Source organism: Eucyclogobius newberryi, unplaced genomic scaffold (assembly GCF_026437365.1).
Source record: "Eucyclogobius newberryi isolate DKJ021-1_F unplaced genomic scaffold, fEucNew1.0.hap1 SCAF_1, whole genome shotgun sequence".
Classification (NCBI taxonomy): domain Eukaryota; kingdom Metazoa; phylum Chordata; class Actinopteri; order Gobiiformes; family Gobiidae; genus Eucyclogobius; species Eucyclogobius newberryi.
In genome coordinates this window covers 52,177,692-52,199,220 of record NW_027315723.1, presented here as the reverse complement: position 1 = coordinate 52,199,220, position 21,529 = coordinate 52,177,692, and the positions used below count along the sequence as shown (strand labels likewise).

Below are 21,529 nucleotides of genomic sequence, written 5' to 3'. Positions count from 1 at the left end.
CCTCATCACCATGACGACACCTCCCTCATCACCATGACGACACCACCCTCATCACCATGACGACACCTCCCTCATCACCATGACGACACCACCCTCATCACCATGACGACACCACCCTCATCACCATGACGACACCTCCCTCATCACCATGACGACACCTCCCTCATCACCATGACGACACCTCCCTCATCACCATGACGACACCTCCCTCATCACCATGACGACACCTCCCTCATCACCATGACGACACCTCCCTCATCACCATGACGACACCTCCCTCATCACCATGACGACACCTCCCTCATCACCATGACGACACCTCCCTCATCACCATGACGACACCTCCCTCATCACCATGACGACACCTCCCTCATCACCATGACGACACCTCCCTCATCACCATGACGACACCTCCCTCATCACCATGACGACACCACCCTCATCACCATGACGACACCACCCTCATCACCATGACACCTCCCTCATCACCATGACGACACCACCCTCATCACCATGACACCTCCCTCATCACCATGACGACACCTCCCTCATCACCATGACGACACCTCCCTCATCACCATGACACCTCCCTCATCACCATGACACCTCCCTCATCACCATGACGACACCTCCCTCATCACCATGACGACACCACCCTCATCACCATGACGACACCTCCCTCATCACCATGACGACACCACCCTCATCACCATGACGACACCTCCCTCATCACCATGACGACACCTCCCTCATCACCATGACGACACCTCCCTCATCACCATGACGACACCTCCCTCATCACCATGACGACACCACCCTCATCACCATGACGACACCTCCCTCATCACCATGACGACACCACCCTCATCACCATGACGACACCACCCTCATCACCATGACGACACCTCCCTCATCACCATGACGACACCTCCCTCATCACCATGACGACACCTCCCTCATCACCATGACACCTCCCTCATCACCATGACGACACCTCCCTCATCACCATGACGACACCTCCCTCATCACCATGACGACACCTCCCTCATCACCATGACGACACCTCCCTCATCACCATGACGACACCTCCCTCATCACCATGACGACACCTCCCTCATCACCATGACGACACCTCCCTCATCACCATGACGACACCTCCCTCATCACCATGACGACACCTCCCTCATCACCATGACGACACCACCCTCATCACCATGACACCTCCCTCATCACCATGACACCTCCCTCATCACCATGACGACACCACCCTCATCACCATGACACCTCCCTCATCACCATGACGACACCTCCCTCATCACCATGACGACACCTCCCTCATCACCATGACGACACCTCCCTCATCACCATGACACCTCCCTCATCACCATGACGACACCTCCCTCATCACCATGACGACACCTCCCTCATCACCATGACGACACCACCCTCATCACCATGACGACACCTCCCTCATCACCATGACGACACCTCCCTCATCACCATGACGACACCTCCCTCATCACCATGACGACACCTCCCTCATCACCATGACGACACCTCCCTCATCACCATGACACCTCCCTCATCACCATGACGACACCACCCTCATCACCATGACGACACCACCCTCATCACCATGACGACACCTCCCTCATCACCATGACGACACCTCCCTCATCACCATGACGACACCTCCCTCATCACCATGACGACACCTCCCTCATCACCATGACGACACCACCCTCATCACCATGACGACACCACCCTCATCACCATGACGACACCTCCCTCATCACCATGACGACACCTCCCTCATCACCATGACGACACCTCCCTCATCACCATGACGACACCACCCTCATCACCATGACGACACCACCCTCATCACCATGACGACACCACCCTCATCACCATGACGACACCACCCTCATCACCATGACGACACCACCCTCATCACCATGACGACACCACCCTCATCACCATGACGACACCACCCTCATCACCATGACGACACCACCCTCATCACCATGACGACACCACCCTCATCACCATGACGACACCTCCCTCATGGGGCTCATCTGGGTCGGGGATGAGTCTGTTACAGGAGGCTGGTGCAGCTGGAACAACCTGGAGTTCAACACCCAGAAGACACAGCCCCCCTCACCATCTCAGACTCCCCCATCTCCACTGTGGACTCCTCCACCTCCTCTGCTCCACCATCACCAGGACCTCAAGTGGGAGGAGCCACTATCCATCAGCTCCTCATCAAGAAGGACCAGCAGAGGAAATACTTCCTGCAGCAGCTGAAGAAAGACAATCTGATGATGATGCAGTTCTACAGAAGCATCATTGAGTCCATCCTCACCTCCTCCATCACCTCCTCCATCACCTCCTCCATCACCGTGTGGTACGCTGGAGCCACAGCCAGGGACAAACAGAGACTACAGCGCCCTCTGCTGAGAAGGTGATCGTCTGCAGACTTCATCTCTGCAGGACCTGAACGTCTCCAGGACTCTGGGACGAACAGATCCAATCACAGCCCTTCTCACCCTGGACATGGACTATTTGAGCCACTCCCCTCAGGCAGGAGGCCACTCCCCTCAGGCAGGAGGCCACTCCCCTCAGGCAGGAGGCCACTCCCCTCTGGCAGGAGGCCACTCCCCTCAGGCAGGAGGCCACTCCCCTCTGGCAGGAGGCCACTCCCCTCTGGCAGGAGGCCACTCCCCTCCGGCAGGAGTCCACTCCCCTCCGGCAGGAGTCCACTCCCCTCAGACAGGAGGCCACTCCCCTCAGGCAGGAGGCCACTCCCCTCAGGCAGGAGGCCACTCCCCTCAGGCAGGAGGCCACTCCCCTCAGGCAGGAGGCCACTCCCCTCTGGCAGGAGGCCACTCCCCTCTGGCAGGAGGCCACTCCCCTCTGGCAGGAGGCCACTCCCCTCCGGCAGGAGGCTGCGGCCCATCCAGACCAGAACCCCTCGTCATAAGAACAGTTTCTGTCCCTCTGCTGTTGGACTCATGAACACTTCTTAAGCACTTTGCACTCACTGCACTGTTCACTTCTTATTGCACGACATATTTTATACATATATTTCATCATGTACAGATCATGGCGTTTTGAATTCAGTGTTCAATGTTTTGATGTTTGTGTTGCATGAATCACCAGGACAAGACGCTTCTCTCACTGGTTTAGTTCTTCCTGGTTTGAAAGTGAAAACATGTGTTTGATATTTTTCTCATGTGTCATTTATATATATATATATATATAAAAATATATGAACATTTACACTTGCTATTTCACAGTTTCCTTCAAAGTCTGAATTCTGCTCTAACTCAGGTGAAGCGACAGTATCGACTTTACCTCGTTTAAAAAGGCTCAAACTGATAATTAACGGAATGAATCGATCTCAATCTCAATTCAAATGTGTCGCGCTCGAGCTCAGCGACTGAGGAGAAGACTTTATTTAATGATTATAAACTTTAGAAGAAACTCAGTCGGGTGTTATATATATATATATATATATATATATATATATATATATATATATATATATATATATATATATATATATATATATATATATATATATATATATATAATACTCAGTCGGATTAAATTACTGTCACAAACAAACTCAACAACCGCGCCCATGAAGAGGATCCAGAGACATGTCCCCTCAGCGTGTCCTGGGTCTTCCCCGGGGCCTCTTCTCAGTGGGACACGCCCGAAACACCTCCAGGGAGGCGCCCAGGAGGAGCAGCGGCTCTACTCTGAGCTCCTCCCGTGTCACTGAGCTCCTCCCCCTATCTCTAAGGTCACGCCCTGCCACCCTGTGGAGGAGTCATTTCGACCCCTTGTATCTTTGGGTCATTAAAGCTCATGACCACAGGTGAGGTCAGAACGTGGAGTGACCAGTGAATCCAGAGCTTTGTCTTTGGACTCTGCTCCTTCTTCACCACAGTCGATCCAACTGTCAATCACACGCTCTGTAGCACCCTCAAGGAATTAGCATGGGAACGAGGTATAGAAAATGGGGTTTATTCTTGGCTTGAGAAGTTCGATAACTCTTGACAACCCTTGACAACCCGTGAGAACTGGGCATAAAAGAAAAATACAATAAATACAATGAAACACATTTACACTTTACATACATTCATCAAATTGCACAATAAAGTTACACAAACCTCGTGAGCTGACATCCACAAGGGGCTAATTACTTGGTTTGGGGCTTGATTTGACTTCTTTTATATTCTTAGTTGTTCTTTGATGGTTTTTCAGCTATTTCTTTGATAATTTTCTTTACTCACGCTCAAGATCAGTGTAGCATGGCAGCATCGCGCAGCAGTCTAAGTGCGACTCTAAATTAGGTCCGGGTGGAAACTCAATTTTACGTTATTTGGTTCCGCATTAAATTTCACCACTAGATGGCAGAAGAACAAAGGCTAAACGAGCACAAACACTTTTATAACAAATAGGAAGGACTGTTACACGCTCCATCCTTCACTCACTCTTTATTTTTGACATATTTAGTAGAAAAGCTGTTCCATAAAATCTCATATTAGTGTCACATTTGTATATGAATCGTTCTGAAATATCTGAATATAATATATCTGTTTAAATAAGCCCGTTTTCCTTTTGTCTTTTACTGACCTCTACAGGCCGCTGAGCAGTACTGCAGAGGCCGCTTCATGCTCCGCCCTCTAACATGAGCTCTAACTGAGCATGTGCAGAGGAGAGAAGCTCTAACTGAGCATGTGCAGAGAAGAGAAGCTCTAACTGAGCATGTGCAGAGGAGGAGAGAAGCTCTAACTGAGCATGTGCAGAGGAGAGAAGCTCTAACTGAGCATGTGCAGAGGAGGAGAGAAGCTCTAACTGAGCATGTGCAGAGGAGAAGAGAAGATCTAACTGAGCATGTGCAGAGGAGAAGAGAAGATCTAACTGAGCATGTGCAGAGGAGAGAAGCTCTAACTGAGCATGTGCAGAGGAGAAGAGAAGATCTAACTGAGCATGTGCAGAGGAGAGAAGCTCTAACTGAGCATGTGCAGAGGAGAAGAGAAGATCTAACTGAGCATGTGCAGAGGAGAAGAGAAGATCTAACTGAGCATGTGCAGAGGAGAGAAGCTCTAACTGAGCATGTGCAGAGGAGAAGAGAAGATCTAACTGAGCATGTGCAAAGAAGAGAAGCTCTAACTGAGCATGTGCAGAGGAGGAGAGAAGCTCTAACTGAGCATGTGCAGAGGAGAAGAGAAGATCTAACTGAGCATGTGCAGAGAAGAGAAGCTCTAACTGAGCATGTGCAGAGGAGGAGAGAAGCTCTAACTGAGCATGTGCAGAGGAGAAGAGAAGATCTAACTGAGCATGTGCAGAGGAGAGAAGCTCTAACTGAGCATGTGCAGAGGAGAAGAGAAGATCTAACTGAGCATGTGCAGAGGAGAAGAGAAGATCTAACTGAGCATGTGCAGAGAAGAGAAGCTCTAACTGAGCATGTGCAGAGGAGGAGAGAAGCTCTAACTGAGCATGTGCAGAGGAGAAGAGAAGATCTAACTGAGCATGTGCAGAGGAGAAGAGAAGATCTAACTGAGCATGTGCAGAGAAGAGAAGCTCTAACTGAGCATGTGCAGAGGAGAAGAGAAGATCTAACTGAGCATGTGCAGAGGAGAAGAGAAGCTCTAACTGAGCATGTGCAGAGGAGAAGAGAAGATCTAACTGAGCATGTGCAGAGAAGAGAAGATCTAACTGAGCATGTGCAGAGAAGAGAAGCTCTAACTGAGCATGTGCAGAGGAGAGAAGCTCTAACTGAGCATGTGCAGAGGAGAAGAGAAGATCTAACTGAGCATGTGCAGAGAAGAGAAGCTCTAACTGAGCATGTGCAGAGGAGAAGAGAAGATCTAACTGAGCATGTGCAGAGAAGAGAAGCTCTAACTGAGCATGTGCAGAGGAGAGAAGCTCTAACTGAGCATGTGCAGAGGAGAAGAGAAGATCTAACTGAGCATGTGCAGAGAAGAGAAGCTCTAACTGAGCATGTGCAGAGAAGAGAAGATCTAACTGAGCATGTGCAGAGGAGAAGAGAAGATCTAACTGAGCATGTGCAGAGAAGAGAAGCTCTAACTGAGCATGTGCAGAGAGGAGAAGATCTAACTGAGCATGTGCAGAGAAGAGAAGCTCTAACTGAGCATGTGCAGAGGAGAAGAGAAGCTCTAACTGAGCATGTGCAGAGAAGAGAAGCTCTAACTGAGCATTAGCAGAGGAGAAGAGAAGATCTAACTGAGCATGTGCAGAGAAGAGAAGATCTAACTGAGCATGTGCAGAGAAGAGAAGATCTAACTGAGCATGTGCAGAGGAGAAGAGAAGCTCTAACTGAGCATGTGCAGAGAAGAGAAGCTCTAACTGAGCATGTGCAGAGGAGAAAAGAAGCTCTAACTGAGCATGTGCAGAGGAGAAGCTCTAACTGAGCATGTGCAGAGGAGAAGAGAAGATCTAACTGAGCATGTGCAGAGAAGAGAAGATCTAACTGAGCATGTGCAGAGAAGAGAAGATCTAACTGAGCATGTGCAGAGGAGAAGAGAAGCTCTAACTGAGCATGTGCAGAGAAGAGAAGCTCTAACTGAGCATGTGCAGAGAAGAGAAGATCTAACTGAGCATGTGCAGAGAAGATAAGCTCTAACTGAGCATGTGCAGAGGAGAAGAGAAGCTCTAACTGAGCATGTGCAGAGGAGAGAAGCTCTAACTGAGCATGTGCAGAGGAGAGAAGCTCTAACTGAGCATGTGCAGAGGAGAGCTCTAACTGAGCATGTGCAGAGGAGAAGAGAAGCTCTAACTGAGCATGTGCAGAGAAGAGAAGCTCTAACTGAGCATGTGCAGAGGAGAGAAGCTCTAACTGAGCATGTGCAGAGGAGAGAAGCTCTAACTGAGCATGTGCAGAGGAGAGCTCTAACTGAGCATGTGCAGAGGAGAAGAGAAGCTCTAACTGAGCATGTGCAGAGAAGAGAAGCTCTAACTGAGCATGTGCAGAGGAGAGAAGCTCTAACTGAGCATGTGCAGAGGAGAGAAGCTCTAACTGAGCAGGTGCAGAGGAGAGAAGTCACTTGAAAAGGCTCTTTTCGAGACAGGTGGTGTTTATGACGCTCAGACGTGTTTTCATCACAGAAGGCGCTTCTTTGGGTCATGACTTGGTCAGTGAAGAGTCCGTTCAGCTCCATGTTTTCTATGGAAGTTTAGCTCAGGAAAGTAATTACATGACCTTCACGTTTGAGTCCGGCTCCTGCTTTTTTATTTCTTTATCACTTTTCATGCAAATGTGGTCTAAATATTGACACCTTAAATCTGCTTTCCCGCCCAGAGAAATCACTGCTGCTGTCAGATTATGAGCGCTTTTATATCATTTAGACATTATTCCCCTTAATAATATAATAAATACTTAGATATAAAGTCCTGTTTCTCAGAGTCAAAGAATCAACATATCAAAGCTTTTCATGTGATTCTTTTACAATAATCCAGACCTCGAGTCTCAGCTCAGTTCTATTTGGTACAAAACCTTTGGTCATAAAGCGACCAGTTTAAGGGCCCGTGGTGAAGGGCCCGCGGTGAAAAGGGCCCCGTGGTGAAAAGTACATGCTGAGGTTAAACGGTTTGTTCGTTGCTATGGAAACGGTTCCACTGTTAAGAAAAAATACATTCTTACATCAATGATTCATTATTTTAATTGTGCCTTTACAAAAGTCAAGCTGCATATAAAAATATTTCAAACATCTACATTGGTGACATTGAAGGTTAGTGTGGTCATATTCCAGGGAGGCCTCCGTCCCAGACGCTTCCCTCGTTTCCTAAAACCTGCTTCAAATGAAGAGTGTTCTCGTTTCTGCTCAGGTCGACTGACAGCTGCTCCCAACGTGTGGAGACGGGGCTATGTCCTGCTCGTGTCCGGGTGCGCGGGCCCCACGCAGGAAAGACCCCCACCAGGGGCCCGTCTGTGGTGGGACTCAAGCCTCAACAGAAATATGACTTTCAAAGAAAAAGCGTGTAAACGGCGGTGTAAAAATAGCCCTGTGGACAAGTGCTGACATGGACGAGAATTCAAACGGTTTTTCATTGACTATTTAATACAAAAATAAAAAGCTTAACAAATATTACAAGATGATGTCGTGTGTTCCTTTCACGTGCCGCACGGGGAAGCAAATGAGACCAATCTCGCGCAAATTTTGCCTCTGAGAACAATCTCCTCCGCCGCTGCTCAGAAGTGACTCGACTGTGACTCATCCTCATTGTGAGCAATTAAGGTGAAAAGGAAGCTAAAAAACTGATTACAACTGAAGCACTCGGCTGTGGAAAACCACTCGACACCACGACTACGGCTCCGTCCACATCGGGCCCTGCTGCTGGTTTTGTACAATGACCGTTTTTGTATTTTATTCCCAGTCGAGTGTAAACAACAGTAATGGATACAGACCCATCCAAACACTCATGTACATATACTCGTGTACATATACTCGTATAGCACGTGTACTTGACAGACATTCATGGGCTCAGAAGTGTCTCTGAACAGGACTTGCTCGTTGTCCTTCTCGACCGGCGTCTTCCTTTGTCACACGCCGCTCGCTTGAAACAGAAAAAGGAGAACCGTGATTTGTGAAGCGTCGGGCTCAGTCTGAACAGGAGGTTAAAAAAGAACATCATGAGAGTCGGCGTTGGGGTGCGGGCCGGGCCGGTTGGCAACAGGAGGCAGCGGCTTCTTGAAGAAATCTGTGAAGGACAAAAGTGGCGTCAGTGCAGTCGGGAGAGCAAAGCGGCGGCGACACGGCGAGCGACAGACGAGAGGAGTCCTGCCTCGGAGAAGGATCCACATGCAGCTACAACATGCCTGGTGAGATGAGAAGATGACACGAGCGTCGTTACTTTAGTCAGTGTTTCCTCTCCGACGCCACAAAGTGTGCGGCGTGTTGTGTTTTTGTGCGTGTAGAAGAAACACTGAAGTTCTCGTGCAGGTGTTAGTGTGGAAACATGAGTCATGCACGACGTCAAACAGCCCAACACGACAAGAACACCGGCCAACATCACACGCAGCTTTACCACAATGTTTAGAGTCCCCCAGCGGCTCAAGCTTTGGCAGTCTAGAGGCTTTGGGTGTGGCCCATCCCACTACAACACAAGGTAACATGACATGTGAGAAGAACAAAGACACGCTGGTTTATGGCTGTTTCACAAAGGTTATTACGACCCAGAATACGACCGGAGAGACAGTGGTTCAATAAAGAATGACATTTGAACTGATAAATCCCATGTCTGAGGTCTAAACCTGAGATGTTTCCTGCAGACTGACATGTTTGATTACAGCCGTGTCATTAGAGCAGTGTGATGAGGCGTACCTGGGGGGGGCGGGGGCGTGGGGCTCTCAGGGGCCCCTTCATCAGTCTTCAGTGGGTCCACTCTGTGCTTCCTCTTCAGATGAAGCTTCCTCGTCTTCTTCTTGTTCTGCTCGCCCACCGTCGCTGTGACAGGCACAAAGTCCTTAAAGCAGCGGCGCCTCTTAAGCCTTCATCGTTTGACAGACGTTATAATTAGAAGCCGCTGTTATCATTAATTGCCTGATTCATTAAGGATCATCCTGGTGAGTAATTACCGGGCGACACGCAGAGTTTATTAAAGAGAGTTGGCAGGAGGCACCTGCTTCATTTGACGAGAAAACTCTTTGCACATTTTGATTCATGTCAGACCAATGTTTACAGCTCGTCTCCAGGGCAACAGGCTCTAATGTGTGTCCTTTATTACAATCCCATTTAATGCACGGAGAAAACATCCTCTGCTCGCCACCGAATGTTCCACAGTGTGGCATTAAACTGATCTGTCTCCGTGGAGACAACAGGGGATGCCACAAGGCCAAATTACAGGTCAGATCTGTGGAGAGGCTCAAAGGAAGAGCACATGTTTTCCTAAGTATTTTTGAGTAATACATTTCACTACTCAAATAAAGTACAATTACTACAATTACTCTAAAAACCACTCTGGTAGAAGTAAAAGTACAGCTGAAAGTCCTTTACTTAGGTAAAAGTACAAAGGTACACTATTGTAAATGTACTGCATGAGTAAAAAAGTACAAGCTAAAAGTCCCAACTGTGTGTCGAGTTAAAATGCGTGATGTTTCCTCCCCCAAAGCGTGATGTTTCCTCTCCCAAAGCGTGATGTTTCCTCCCCCAAAGCGTGATGTTTCCTCTCCCAAAGCGTGATGTTTCCTCTCCCAAAGCGTGATGTTTCCTCCCCCAAAGCGTGATGTTTCCTCCCCCAAAGCGTGATGTTTCCTCCCCCAAAGCGTGATGTTTCCTCCCCCAAAGCGTGATGTTTCCTCCCCCAAAGCGTGATGTTTCCTCCCCCAAAGCGTGATGTTTCCTCCCCCAAAGCGTGATGTTTCCTCCCCCAAAGCGTGATGTTTCCTCCCCCAAAGCGTGATGTTTCCTCCCCCAAAGCGTGATGTTTCCTCCCCCAAAGCGTGATGTTTCCTCCCCCAAAGCGTGATGTTTCCTCCCCCAAAGCGTGATGTTTCCTCTCCCAAAGCGTGATGTTTCCTCCCCCAAAGCGTGATGTTTCCTCCCCCAAAGCGTGATGTTTCCTCCCCCAAAGCGTGATGTTTCCTCCCCCAAAGCGTGATGTTTCCTCCCCCAAAGCGTGATGTTTCCTCCCCCAAAGCGTGATGTTTCCTCCCCCAAAGCGTGATGTTTCCTCCCCCAAAGCGTGATGTTTCCTCCCCCAAAGCGTGATGTTTCCTCCCCCAAAGCGTGATGTTTCCTCCCCCAAAGCGTGATGTTTCCTCCCCCAAAGCGTGATGTTTCCTCCCCCAAAGCGTGATGTTTCCTCCCCCAAAGCGTGATGTTTCCTCTCCCAAAGCGTGATGTTTCCTCCCCCAAAGCGTGATGTTTCCTCCCCCAAAGCGTGATGTTTCCACCAGCTCCAGTTCGAGGTGAGATCTTCATGGAGCTCCAGTCTGAGGGAGACTGAAATCATCTTTAGCCTCTTCCACGTTCTAACAATTGCTCCAACAGTTGATCTTTCACAAGCTGCTCAATCCCCCTAGCTCTTTCCAGCCTTGTGGAGGTCACAGTTCAGTCTCTGGAGTCTTCTGGCCGCTCTTTGGTCTTGTCCATGGCAGTAGTTGGGGTCTGACCGATTGTGGGCTGGACAGGGGTCTTTATGCAGCTAACGAGCTCAGACTAACAGCTCTGATTGGCAGGTCTCTCCTCTGCTGTTGGACTCATGAACACTTCTTAAACACTTTAACCATAATTTAATCCCTCACTGTCACTTTCTGCACCTCATCTGTAAACTCGACTGTACAGCTTGTGTACAAAGTAATCTATGAGAAAAATGTCATTTGCAGAATAATTTGGAACTAATCTTAAAGGGACAAAAAACCTGTTCAGATTTGAAAAAGTAAGAGCTCTTTTTGATCATGTAAAGTCCAGAAAGAACAGTTACTTCTGTTCAAAAAGTCGCCAGAGATTGTAATACTCAAGTGAAGTAGTGTACTGTACTTCAGTAGTTACAAAGTACAAATACTTTGCAACTCGTCACCTCTAATGCCAGATTAATGTCGTACTGTGGAACATTCTAGGTCAAATAATAACTAAGTCACATGGTGCACTTTTACCTCTAAATACAAGTACAAGTACCATTTTCAGAGTTTTTCCTTGCGTCATTTGGCTCCTCCTCTTCCTCCTCCTCTTCCTCTTGATCTTTAAGCTTCTCCTTTAGCTCCATCTGTCGTTCTTTCTCTTTGTCATCGTTCTCTTTCTGTAACACAGGACGTTGTATTAAAAACTAGCTTAGCTTCACGTCTGAGTTCAAAGTGCACACCTCTGTGACGATGGTGCTGATTGGCTGGAATGGGTTGGGTATGTTGTCCTCATGGAGCTCCTCCTCTGGGAGCTGGCGTCCCTCGCTCTGGGCCTCTTCTCGCTCTAGTCTCTCTCTGCATTCAGAAGCGTGTTAAACACTGAGCAGGTCGCCGGGCGTGGCGTCTCTTACCTCTCGTCCCTGATGCGCCGCACCCTCTCCGCCCGCTCCTTCTTGTCCTGCTCCTCTTGGACGCGCTGTTCGGCCGTGTCCTTCTGCACGCGCTCAGTGATGGCCTCGTAGTCTTTGGCGATGTTGTTGAGGAGCCAGTTGAGGCCCTTCTTGATGGACTTGTCGATCTTCTTGCCGTAGCCCAAAACGGCGGAGCAGGGTTCCTGTTGGAGAAAGGACGATGTTTCCAAAGCTCTTGGTGACATGGAGAACAGGTGCTGGACACTCACGATCTGACACAGACACTTGTTCTCATTGACCAGTTTCTCCAGCGACAGGTTCTCGATGATGTCTGCTTCTGCCAGAGCGCCCTCCTTGTCCTGCTTGTTGGCGAGGCTACGGGAGAGGACAGTTTAACCATCAAACACATATGCAGAGAAATAACCAATCAATAACTCATAAACATGGATGTCTCTTCTATGACGGATTCAGATCAAATATTCATTTCACTGACAACAATTTATGCATTTTTCTTTTCTTTCTCCAATCATTATATTTGCTTATTTCATTCCCTTTGCATGATATGAATTGTGTTGTTTTTCTGCTCCGGTGTGACTCCGGTGTGACTCCGGTGTGACTCCGGTGTGACTCCGGTGTGACTCCGGTGTGACTCCGGTGTGACTCCGGTGTGACTCCGGTGTGACTCCGGTGTGACTCTGGTGTGACTCCGGTGTGACTCCGGTGTGACTCTGGTGTGACTCCCTTACACGAGCACAGGTTTCCCGGCGATGCGAGGGTGCTGCAGGACCTCTGCCATGGTCTCTCTGGTTTCCTGGATCCTCTGCACGTCGGTGGAATCCACCACGAACACGACTCCGTGGGATTCAGAGTAATAATTGTTCCAGATGCCCCGGATCCTCTTCCCGCCGCCCAGATCAAAAATGGTGACGTCAAACTTGCCCTGCTTCAGATCCACTTTGGAGAATCCCACTGTGGGCGCCACGTCGTTTGGGTTTTCTGGAACAGATCAGGACAAAGATCAGGAACGTGCTTTTGAAACACCCAGTGATGAAAGTGTCAGAGGTTCCAACCTCCTTGGATCCCTCGGACTGTGGCGGTTTTCCCTGCATTGTCCAGACCCACCATGACCAAGGTCACTTTCCTATGGAAGAGAAGGGCAGACGTGAGACGGTCCAAGCGGCTTAATAATGTGGACTCAATAGTGACGGAGTAAGCCTGCAGGTATTACACGGTATTACATGTTAAACCTGCTGATATTATTAAGCCGGGTGTGGTCAGGGATCCTCTGGGTCACTCTGAGAGGGTCAGAGATCCTCTGGGTCACTCTGAGAGGGTCAGAGATCCTCTGGGTCACTCTGAGAGGGTCAGAGATCCTCTGGGTCACTCTGAGAGGGTCAGAGATCCTCTGGGTCACTCTGAGAGGGTCAGGGATCCTCTGGGTCACTCTGAGAGGGTCAGAGATCCTCTGGGTCACTCTGAGAGGGTCAGAGATCCTCTGGGTCACTCTGAGAGGGTCAGAGATCCTCTGGGTCACTCTGAGACCCAGAGGATATTGACTTATGTGGATTTGCACCGTGATTATTCATCTGTGTCAACAACAGCTTCAGCATCATTAAACCAGAGGAACAACAATAGATACCGTATTTTTGCATCTTTTTTCATAGTTTTGTCCGGGGTGCGACTTATACTTATATTTATACTTTTATTCTTATACTTATACTCCAGAGCAACTTATATGTGTTTTTTTTTCTCTATTATGCATTTTTTGGCTGGTGCGACTTATAGTCCGGAAAATACGGTAAATATCATCTGCTGTATTAAAGAAGGTTGCAGTGTTAAAGACACACGTGCAGTGTTAAAGACACAAGTGCAGTGCTAAAGACACAACTGCAGTGCTAAAGACACAACTGCAGTGCTAAAGACACACGTGCAGTGTTAAAGACACAAGTGCAGTGTTAAAGACACAAGTGCAGTGTTAAAGACACAAGTGCAGTGTTAAAGACACACGTGCAGTGTTAAAGACACAAGTGCAGTGTTAAAGACACAAGTGCAGTGTTAAAGACACAAGTGCAGTGTTAAAGACACACGTGCAGTGTTAAAGACACAAGTGCAGTGTTAAAGACACACGTGCAGTGTTAAAGACACACGTGCAGTGTTAAAGACACAAGTGCAGTGCTAAAGACACAAGTGCAGTGTTAGAGACACAAGTGCAGTGTTAAAGACACAAGTGCAGTGTTAAAGACACAAGTGCAGTGTTAAAGACACACGTGCAGTGTTAAAGACACACGTGCAGTGTTAAAGACACAAGTGCAGTGCTAAAGACACAAGTGCAGTGCTAAAGACACAACTGCAGTGTTAAAGACACAAGTGCAGTGTTAAAGACACAACTGCAGTGCTAAAGACACAAGTGCAGTGCTAAAGACACAAGTGCAGTGCTAAAGACACAAGTGCAGTGCTAAAGACACAACTGCAGTGTTAAAGACACAAGTGCAGTGCTAAAGACACAAGTGCAGAGTTAAAGACACAAGTGCAGTGCTAAAGACACAACTGCAGTGCTAAAGACACAAGTGCAGTGCTAAATACACAACTGCAGTGTTAAAGACACAAGAGCAGTGCTAAAGACACAAGTGCAGTGCTAAAGACACAAGTGCAGTGTTAAAGACACAACTGCAGTGCTAAAGACACAGGTGCAGTGTTAAAGACACAACTGCAGTGTTAAAGACACAAGTGGAGTGCTAAAGACACAACTGCAGTGTTAAAGACACACGTGCAGTGTTAAAGACACAAGTGCAGTGCTAAAGACACAAGTGCAGTGCTAAAGACACAACTGCAGTGCTAAAGACACAAGTGCAGTGTTAAAGACACAACTGCAGTGCTAAAGACACAACTACAGTGTTAAAGACACAACTGCAGTGCTAAAGACACAAGTACAGTGCTAAAGACACAAGTACAGTGCTAAAGACACAAGTACAGTGCTAAAGACACAAGTACAGTGCTAAAGACACAAGTGCAGTGTTAAAGACACAAGTACAGTGCTAAAGACACAAGTATAGTGCTAAAGACACAACTGCAGTGCTAAAGACACAACTGCAGTGCTAAAGACACAAGTGCAGTGTTAAAGACACAAGTGCAGTGTTAAAGACACAAGTGCAGTGTTAAAGACACAACTGCAGTGCTAAAGACATAACTGCAGTGTTAAAGACACAACTGCAGTGCTAAAGACACAAGTGCAGTGCTAAAGACACAAGTGCAGTGTTAAAGACACAACTGTAGTGTTAAAGACACAAGTGCAGTGTTAAAGACACAACTGCAGTGCTAAAGACACAACTGCAGTGCTAAAGACACAACTGCAGTGTTAAAGACACAAGTGCAGTGTTAGAGACACACGTGCAGTGTTAAAGACACAAGTGCAGTGTTAAAGACACAAGTACAGTGCTAAAGACACAAGTATAGTGCTAAAGACACAACTGCAGTGATAAAGACACAACTGCAGTGCTAAAGACACAAGTGCAGTGTTAAAGACACAAGTGCAGTGTTAAAGACACAACTGCAGTGCTAAAGACACAAGTGCAGTGCTAAAGACACAAGTACAGTGTTAAAGACACAAGTATAGTGCTAAAGACACAACTGCAGTGCTAAAGACACAACTGCAGTGCTAAAGACACAAGTGCAGTGTTAAAGACACAAGTGCAGTGCTAAAGACATAACTGCAGTGTTAAAGACACAACTGCAGTGCTAAAGACACAAGTGCAGTGCTAAAGACACAAGTGCAGTGTTAAAGACACAACTGCAGTGTTAAAGACACAAGTGCAGTGTTAAAGACACAACTGCAGTGTTAAAGACACAACTGCAGTGTTAAAGACACAAGTGCAGTGCTAAAGACACAACTGCAGTGCTACAGACACAAGTGCAGTGCTAAAGACACAAGTGCAGTGTTAAAGACACAACTGCAGTGCTAAAGACACAAGTACAGTGCTAAAGACACAACTGCAGTGTTAAAGACACAAGTGCAGTGTTAAAGACACAACTGCAGTGTTAAAGACACAACTGCAGTGTTAAAGACACAAGTGCAGTGCTAAAGACACAACTGCAGTGCTAAAGACACAACTGCAGTGCTACAGACACAAGTGCAGTGCTAAAGACACAAGTGCAGTGTTAAAGACACAACTGCAGTGCTAAAGACACAAGTACAGTGCTAAAGACACAACTGCAGTGTTAAAGACACAAGTGCAGTGTTAAAGACACAACTGCAGTGTTAAAGACACAACTGCAGTGTTAAAGACACACGTGCAGTGTTAAAGACACAACTGCAGTGCTAAAGACACAACTGCAGTGCTATTTATGACTTGCAGCCGATGGTTGTGATGAGTAATACAGACATTAAGCATTTACACAAGGTACTTAACTTTTAAACTTCCTCCGAAAAGACATGAAACGAAGCATCCATCTGACCGTCCTCTGAAGCCAAGTGGACTTCATCAAAGTGGACTTTTTATGCAAACCCCGACAGCGAGGGAAACAGTGCCGTGGCTAACCCATGACCATCCGTGTTCACCGGGGACACGCGACAGGGACACGCGACAGGGACACGCGACAGGGACACACTGACAGGGACACACTGACAGTACACGCTCCGAGGAGAAGGATTAGGGAAGGATTTGGGAGTAATTCCTAAAGGATCAGCCCGGGGCCCTCACACTCGTACCTCTGTGAGCGCGGTGTGTCTTATGGACTCACTGTGCATATAATGCCATAATACGGGATATTTTGAACAAACGAACGATAATCCATAAGTCAGAACATGGACATCGTCTGTGTTTAAACCAGAAATCTGATCATTATCTGATTTCTGGAGTAATCAGATTATTGCCACGCAGTTGTAACATTGAATGAGAGTAATCTGATTTCTTTCTGATTGTTCACATTGGGCAGAAGCTGAACTTCGTCTTTCAGATGCAGCAGATGTAAAAACTAAACCAGATCTAGTTATTGGTCCATTATTTTAGTCTGATTTTTCCAGAGGTTTTTGGGCTTTGGTCGTCTCTGAACGACATGTGGTTAAAACATCTGCAAACAGCCCTCTCACCCTCTCACCCACTCACATCACCCTCTCACCCACTCACCCTCTCACCCACTCACCCTCTCACCCACATCACCCTCTCACCCACATCACCCTCTCACCCTCTCACCCACTCACCCTCTCACCTACTCACCCTCTCACCCACTCACCCACATCACCCACATCACCCTCTCACCCTCTCACCCACTCACCCTCTCACCCACTCACCCACATCACCCTCTCACCCACTCACCCTCTCACCCACTAACCCTCTCACCCTCTCACCCACTCACCCACTCACCCACATCACCCTCTCACCCACATCACCCTCTCACCCACTCACCCACATCACCCTCTCACACTCACATCACCCTCTCACCCACTCACATCACCCTCTCACTCACCCACTCACCCTCTCACCCACTCACCCTCTCACCCACTCACCCACTCACCCTCTCACCCACTCACCCTCTCACCCACTCACCCTCTCACCCTCTCACCCACTCACCCACATCACCCTCTCACCCACATCACCCTCTCACCCACTCACCCACATCACCCTCTCACACTCACATCACCCTCTCACCCACTCACATCACCCTCTCACTCACCCACTCACCCTCTCACCCACTCACCCTCTCACCCACTCACATCACCCTCTCACATCACCCTCTCACCCACCCACATCACCCTCTCACCCACTCACCCTCTCACCAACTCACCCACATCACCCTCACATCACCCTCACATCACCCTCTCACATCACCCTCTCACCCACTCACATCACCCTCTCACCCACTCACCCACTCACCCTCTCACCCACATCACCCTCTCACCCACATCACCCTCTCATCCACTCACCCTCTCACCCACTCACCCTCTCACCCACTCACCCACTCACCCACATCACCCACATCACCCTCTCACCCACTCACCCTCTCACCAACTCACCCACATCACCCTCTCACCCACTCACCCTCTCACCCACTCACCCTCTCACCCTCTCACCCTCTCACCCACATCACCCTCTCACCCACATCACCCTCTCACCCACTCACCCACATCACCCTCTCACACTCACACATCACCCTCACATCACCCTCTCACCCACTCACATCACCCTCTCACCCACTCACATCACCCTCTCACCCACTCACCCACTCACCCTCTCACCCTCTCACCCTCTCACCCACTCACCCTCTCACCCACTCACCCTCTCACCCTCTCACCCACTCACCCACATCACCCTCTCACCCACATCACCCTCTCACCCACATCACCCTCTCACCCTCTCACCCACTCACCCTCTCACCCACTCACCCTCTCACCCTCTCACCCACATCACCCTCTCACCCACTCACCCTCTCACCCACTCACCCACTCACCCTCTCACCCTCTCACCCTCTCACCCTCTCACCCACATCACCCTCTCACCCACTCACCCACATCACCCTCTCACCCACATCACCCTCTCATCCACTCACCCTCTCACCCACTCACCCTCTCACCCACTCACCCACTCACCCACATCACCCACATCACCCTCTCACCCACTCACCCTCTCACCAACTCACCCACATCACCCTCTCACCCACTCACCCTCTCACCCACTCACCCTCTCACCCTCTCACCCTCTCACCCACATCACCCTCTCACCCACATCACCCTCTCACCCACATCACCCTCTCACCCACTCACCCACATCACCCTCTCACACTCACACATCACCCTCACATCACCCTCTCACCCACTCACATCACCCTCTCACCCACTCACATCACCCTCTCACCCACTCACCCACTCACCCTCTCACCCTCTCACCCACTCACCCTCTCACCCACTCACCCTCTCACCCTCTCACCCACTCACCCACATCACCCTCTCACCCACTCACCCACATCACCCTCTCACCCACATCACCCTCTCACCCTCTCACCCACTCACCCTCTCACCCACTCACCCACTCACCCTCTCACCCACATCACCCTCTCACCCACTCACCCTCTCACCCACATCACCCTCTCACCCTCTCACCCACTCACCCTCTCACCCACTCACCCTCTCACCCACTTACCCACTCACCCTCTCACCCACATACCCACATCACCCTCTCACACTCACACATCACCCTCACATCACCCTCTCACCCACTCACATCACCCTCTCACCCACTCACATCACCCTCTCACCCACTCACATCACCCTCTCACCCACTCACCCTCTCACCCACTCACATCACCCTCTCACCCTTTCACATCACCCTCTCACCCACTCACCCTCTCACCCACTCACCCTCTCACCCACTCACATCACCCTCTCACCCACTCACATCACCCCTTCACCCACTCACCCTCTCACCCACTCACATCACCCTCTCACCCACTCACATCACCCTCTCACCCACTCACATCACCCTCTCACCCACTCACATCACCCTCTCACCCACTCACCCTCTCACCCACTCACATCACCCTCTCACCCTTTCACATCACCCTCTCACCCACTCACCCTCTCACCCACTCACCCTCTCACCCACTCACATCACCCTCTCACCCACTCACATCACCCTCTCACCCACTCACCCTCTCACCCACTCACATCACCCTCTCACCCACTCACATCACCCTCTCACCCACTCACATCACCCTCTCACCCACTCACCCTCTCACCCACTCACATCACCCTCTCACCCACTCACATCACCCTCTCACCCACTCACATCACCCTCTCACCCTCTCACATCACCCTCTCACCGTCAGTCACTCTGTCACCCTGTCATCCTCTAAAACCCTCTCACTGTTAGTCACCCTATCACACTCTCAGTCACCCTCACCCTCTCTCACCCTTTCACTCACCGTGCCGGTTCTTTCCATCGTTTGAGCCAGTTGCAGCAGTTCGCCATCAGACTAAACATCGCAGTCCAAATGACTGTGTTCGGGGGACATCCAGGCAGAGGGGCCCTTCTCCTCAGCTCCGGGTCTCCTCCAGGTCTCCTCCAGGTCTCCTCCAGGTCTCCTCGGGGTCAGCTCCGGGTCAGCTCCGGGTCAGCTCCGGGTCAGCTCCGGGTCTCCTCCGGGTCTCCTCAGGTCCAGGTCTCCTCAGCTCCGGGTCTCCTCAGGTCCAGGTCTCCTCAGCTCCGGGTCTCCTCAGGTCCAGGTCTCCTCCGGGTCTCCTCAGGTCCAGGTCTCCTCAGCTCCGGGTCTCCTCAGGTCCAGGTCTCCTCAGCTCCGGGTCTCCTCAGGTCCAGGTCTCCTCCGGGTCTCCTCAGGTCCAGGTCTCCTCAGCTCCGGGTCTCCTCAGGTCCAGGTCTCCTCAGCTCCGGGTCTCCTCAGGTCCAGGTCAGCTCCGGGTCTCCTCAGGTCCAGGTCTCCTCAGCTCCGGGTCTCCTCAGGTCCAGGTCTCCTCCGGGTCTCTTCAGTCCCGTTACATACCGAGCTGGACTTCAGGCCATTGAGGCTCGACGTTAAGTGTTAGCCTCATGAGGCACGTTTGAAGATTTGTGCGTTTTTTGCAGTGACGCGGTCGTAAAATATTATATATAAAATATATATTATCTGTCCTAAATCTGTTCAGTCTCAGGCTCGTCGTTCTTCTCCCGATGGCGAAAACGTTTGTTTCGGTTAAACGACGATCGAAAGCGCTACATCTGCGCCTCTGTTGTACAAACGTCCTTAAACATCTTACTATTAAGTATGATAATAGGATGAAGGTTTAAAATACACAAAATAGCTGCTTCGTGATCTAAAAGCAGAGAGCTTGTATGTAACGGTGCTTTGTTTACGACGCAGCTGCTAGGCTGCATACGTCATTACGTCTTTACGTCATGTGCGTAAGTGCAGCGCTTGTTTGTTACCAAAATGAACCAGCGACACCGCGTGGATCGGAGGGAAAACCACAAGACATGACTCAATACAGTCTCACACGATAATGATTGGATTATTGTGTTTTACCCATGAAGCTTTTACGGTTCAAACGTGTTTATTTGAAGAGCACAATTCACAGACTCAAAAGAGAAGAGTGCAAATAAAATACATAAGATCTTAGCCCCGAGTCCCCTCCCCGCAGACCCAAGTCTTGAGTCCCCTCCCCACAGACCTTAATCCCGAGTCCCCTCCCCACAGACCTTAGTCCTGAGTCCCCTCCCCGCAGACCTTAGTCCTGAGTCCCCTCTCAGCAAACCTTAGTCCTGAGTCCACTCCCCGCAGACCTTAGTCCTGAGTCCCCTCCCCGCAGACCTTAGTCCTGATTCCCCTCGCCGCAGACCTTAGTCCTGAGTCCCCTCCCAATAGACCGTAGTCCTGAGTCCCCTCCCCGCAGACCTTAATCCTGAGTCCCCTGCTCGCAGACCTTACTCCTGAGTCCCCTCCCCGCAGACCTTAGTCCTGAGTCCCCTCACCGCAGACCTTAGTCCCTAGTCCCCTGCCCACAGACCTTAGTCCTTAGTGCCCTCCCAGCAGACCT

The 21,529-nt window shown here is 49.7% G+C and overlaps 1 protein-coding gene across 3 annotated transcripts; it reads right to left on the bottom strand.

The window, feature by feature from the left end:
* Positions 1–8,222: 8,222 nt before the first annotated feature.
* Positions 8,223–20,274, bottom strand: arl13b (ADP-ribosylation factor-like 13b). 3 transcript variants are annotated; one of them, XM_072448675.1, is made up of 10 exons: positions 19,924–20,274; positions 13,080–13,150; positions 12,756–13,005; positions 12,279–12,384; positions 12,010–12,212; positions 11,839–11,953; positions 11,655–11,775; positions 9,360–9,482; positions 9,064–9,132; positions 8,223–8,736 (listed from the first exon to the last, which is right to left on the bottom strand). In XM_072448675.1, the coding sequence occupies exons 1-10, from the start codon at positions 19,980–19,982 to the stop codon at positions 8,654–8,656; spliced, it is 1,200 nt and encodes a 399-aa protein (XP_072304776.1). In that variant the 5' UTR covers positions 19,983–20,274; the 3' UTR covers positions 8,223–8,653. The 3 variants fall into 3 exon arrangements, with proteins under 3 accessions (XP_072304776.1, XP_072304786.1, XP_072304794.1); XM_072448685.1 differs by lacking the exon at positions 9,064–9,132 and having other exon boundaries at positions 19,924–20,273; XM_072448693.1 differs by lacking the exon at positions 9,064–9,132 and having other exon boundaries at positions 8,223–8,592; positions 19,924–20,271.
* Between the last annotated feature and the right edge of the window lie 1,255 nt (positions 20,275–21,529).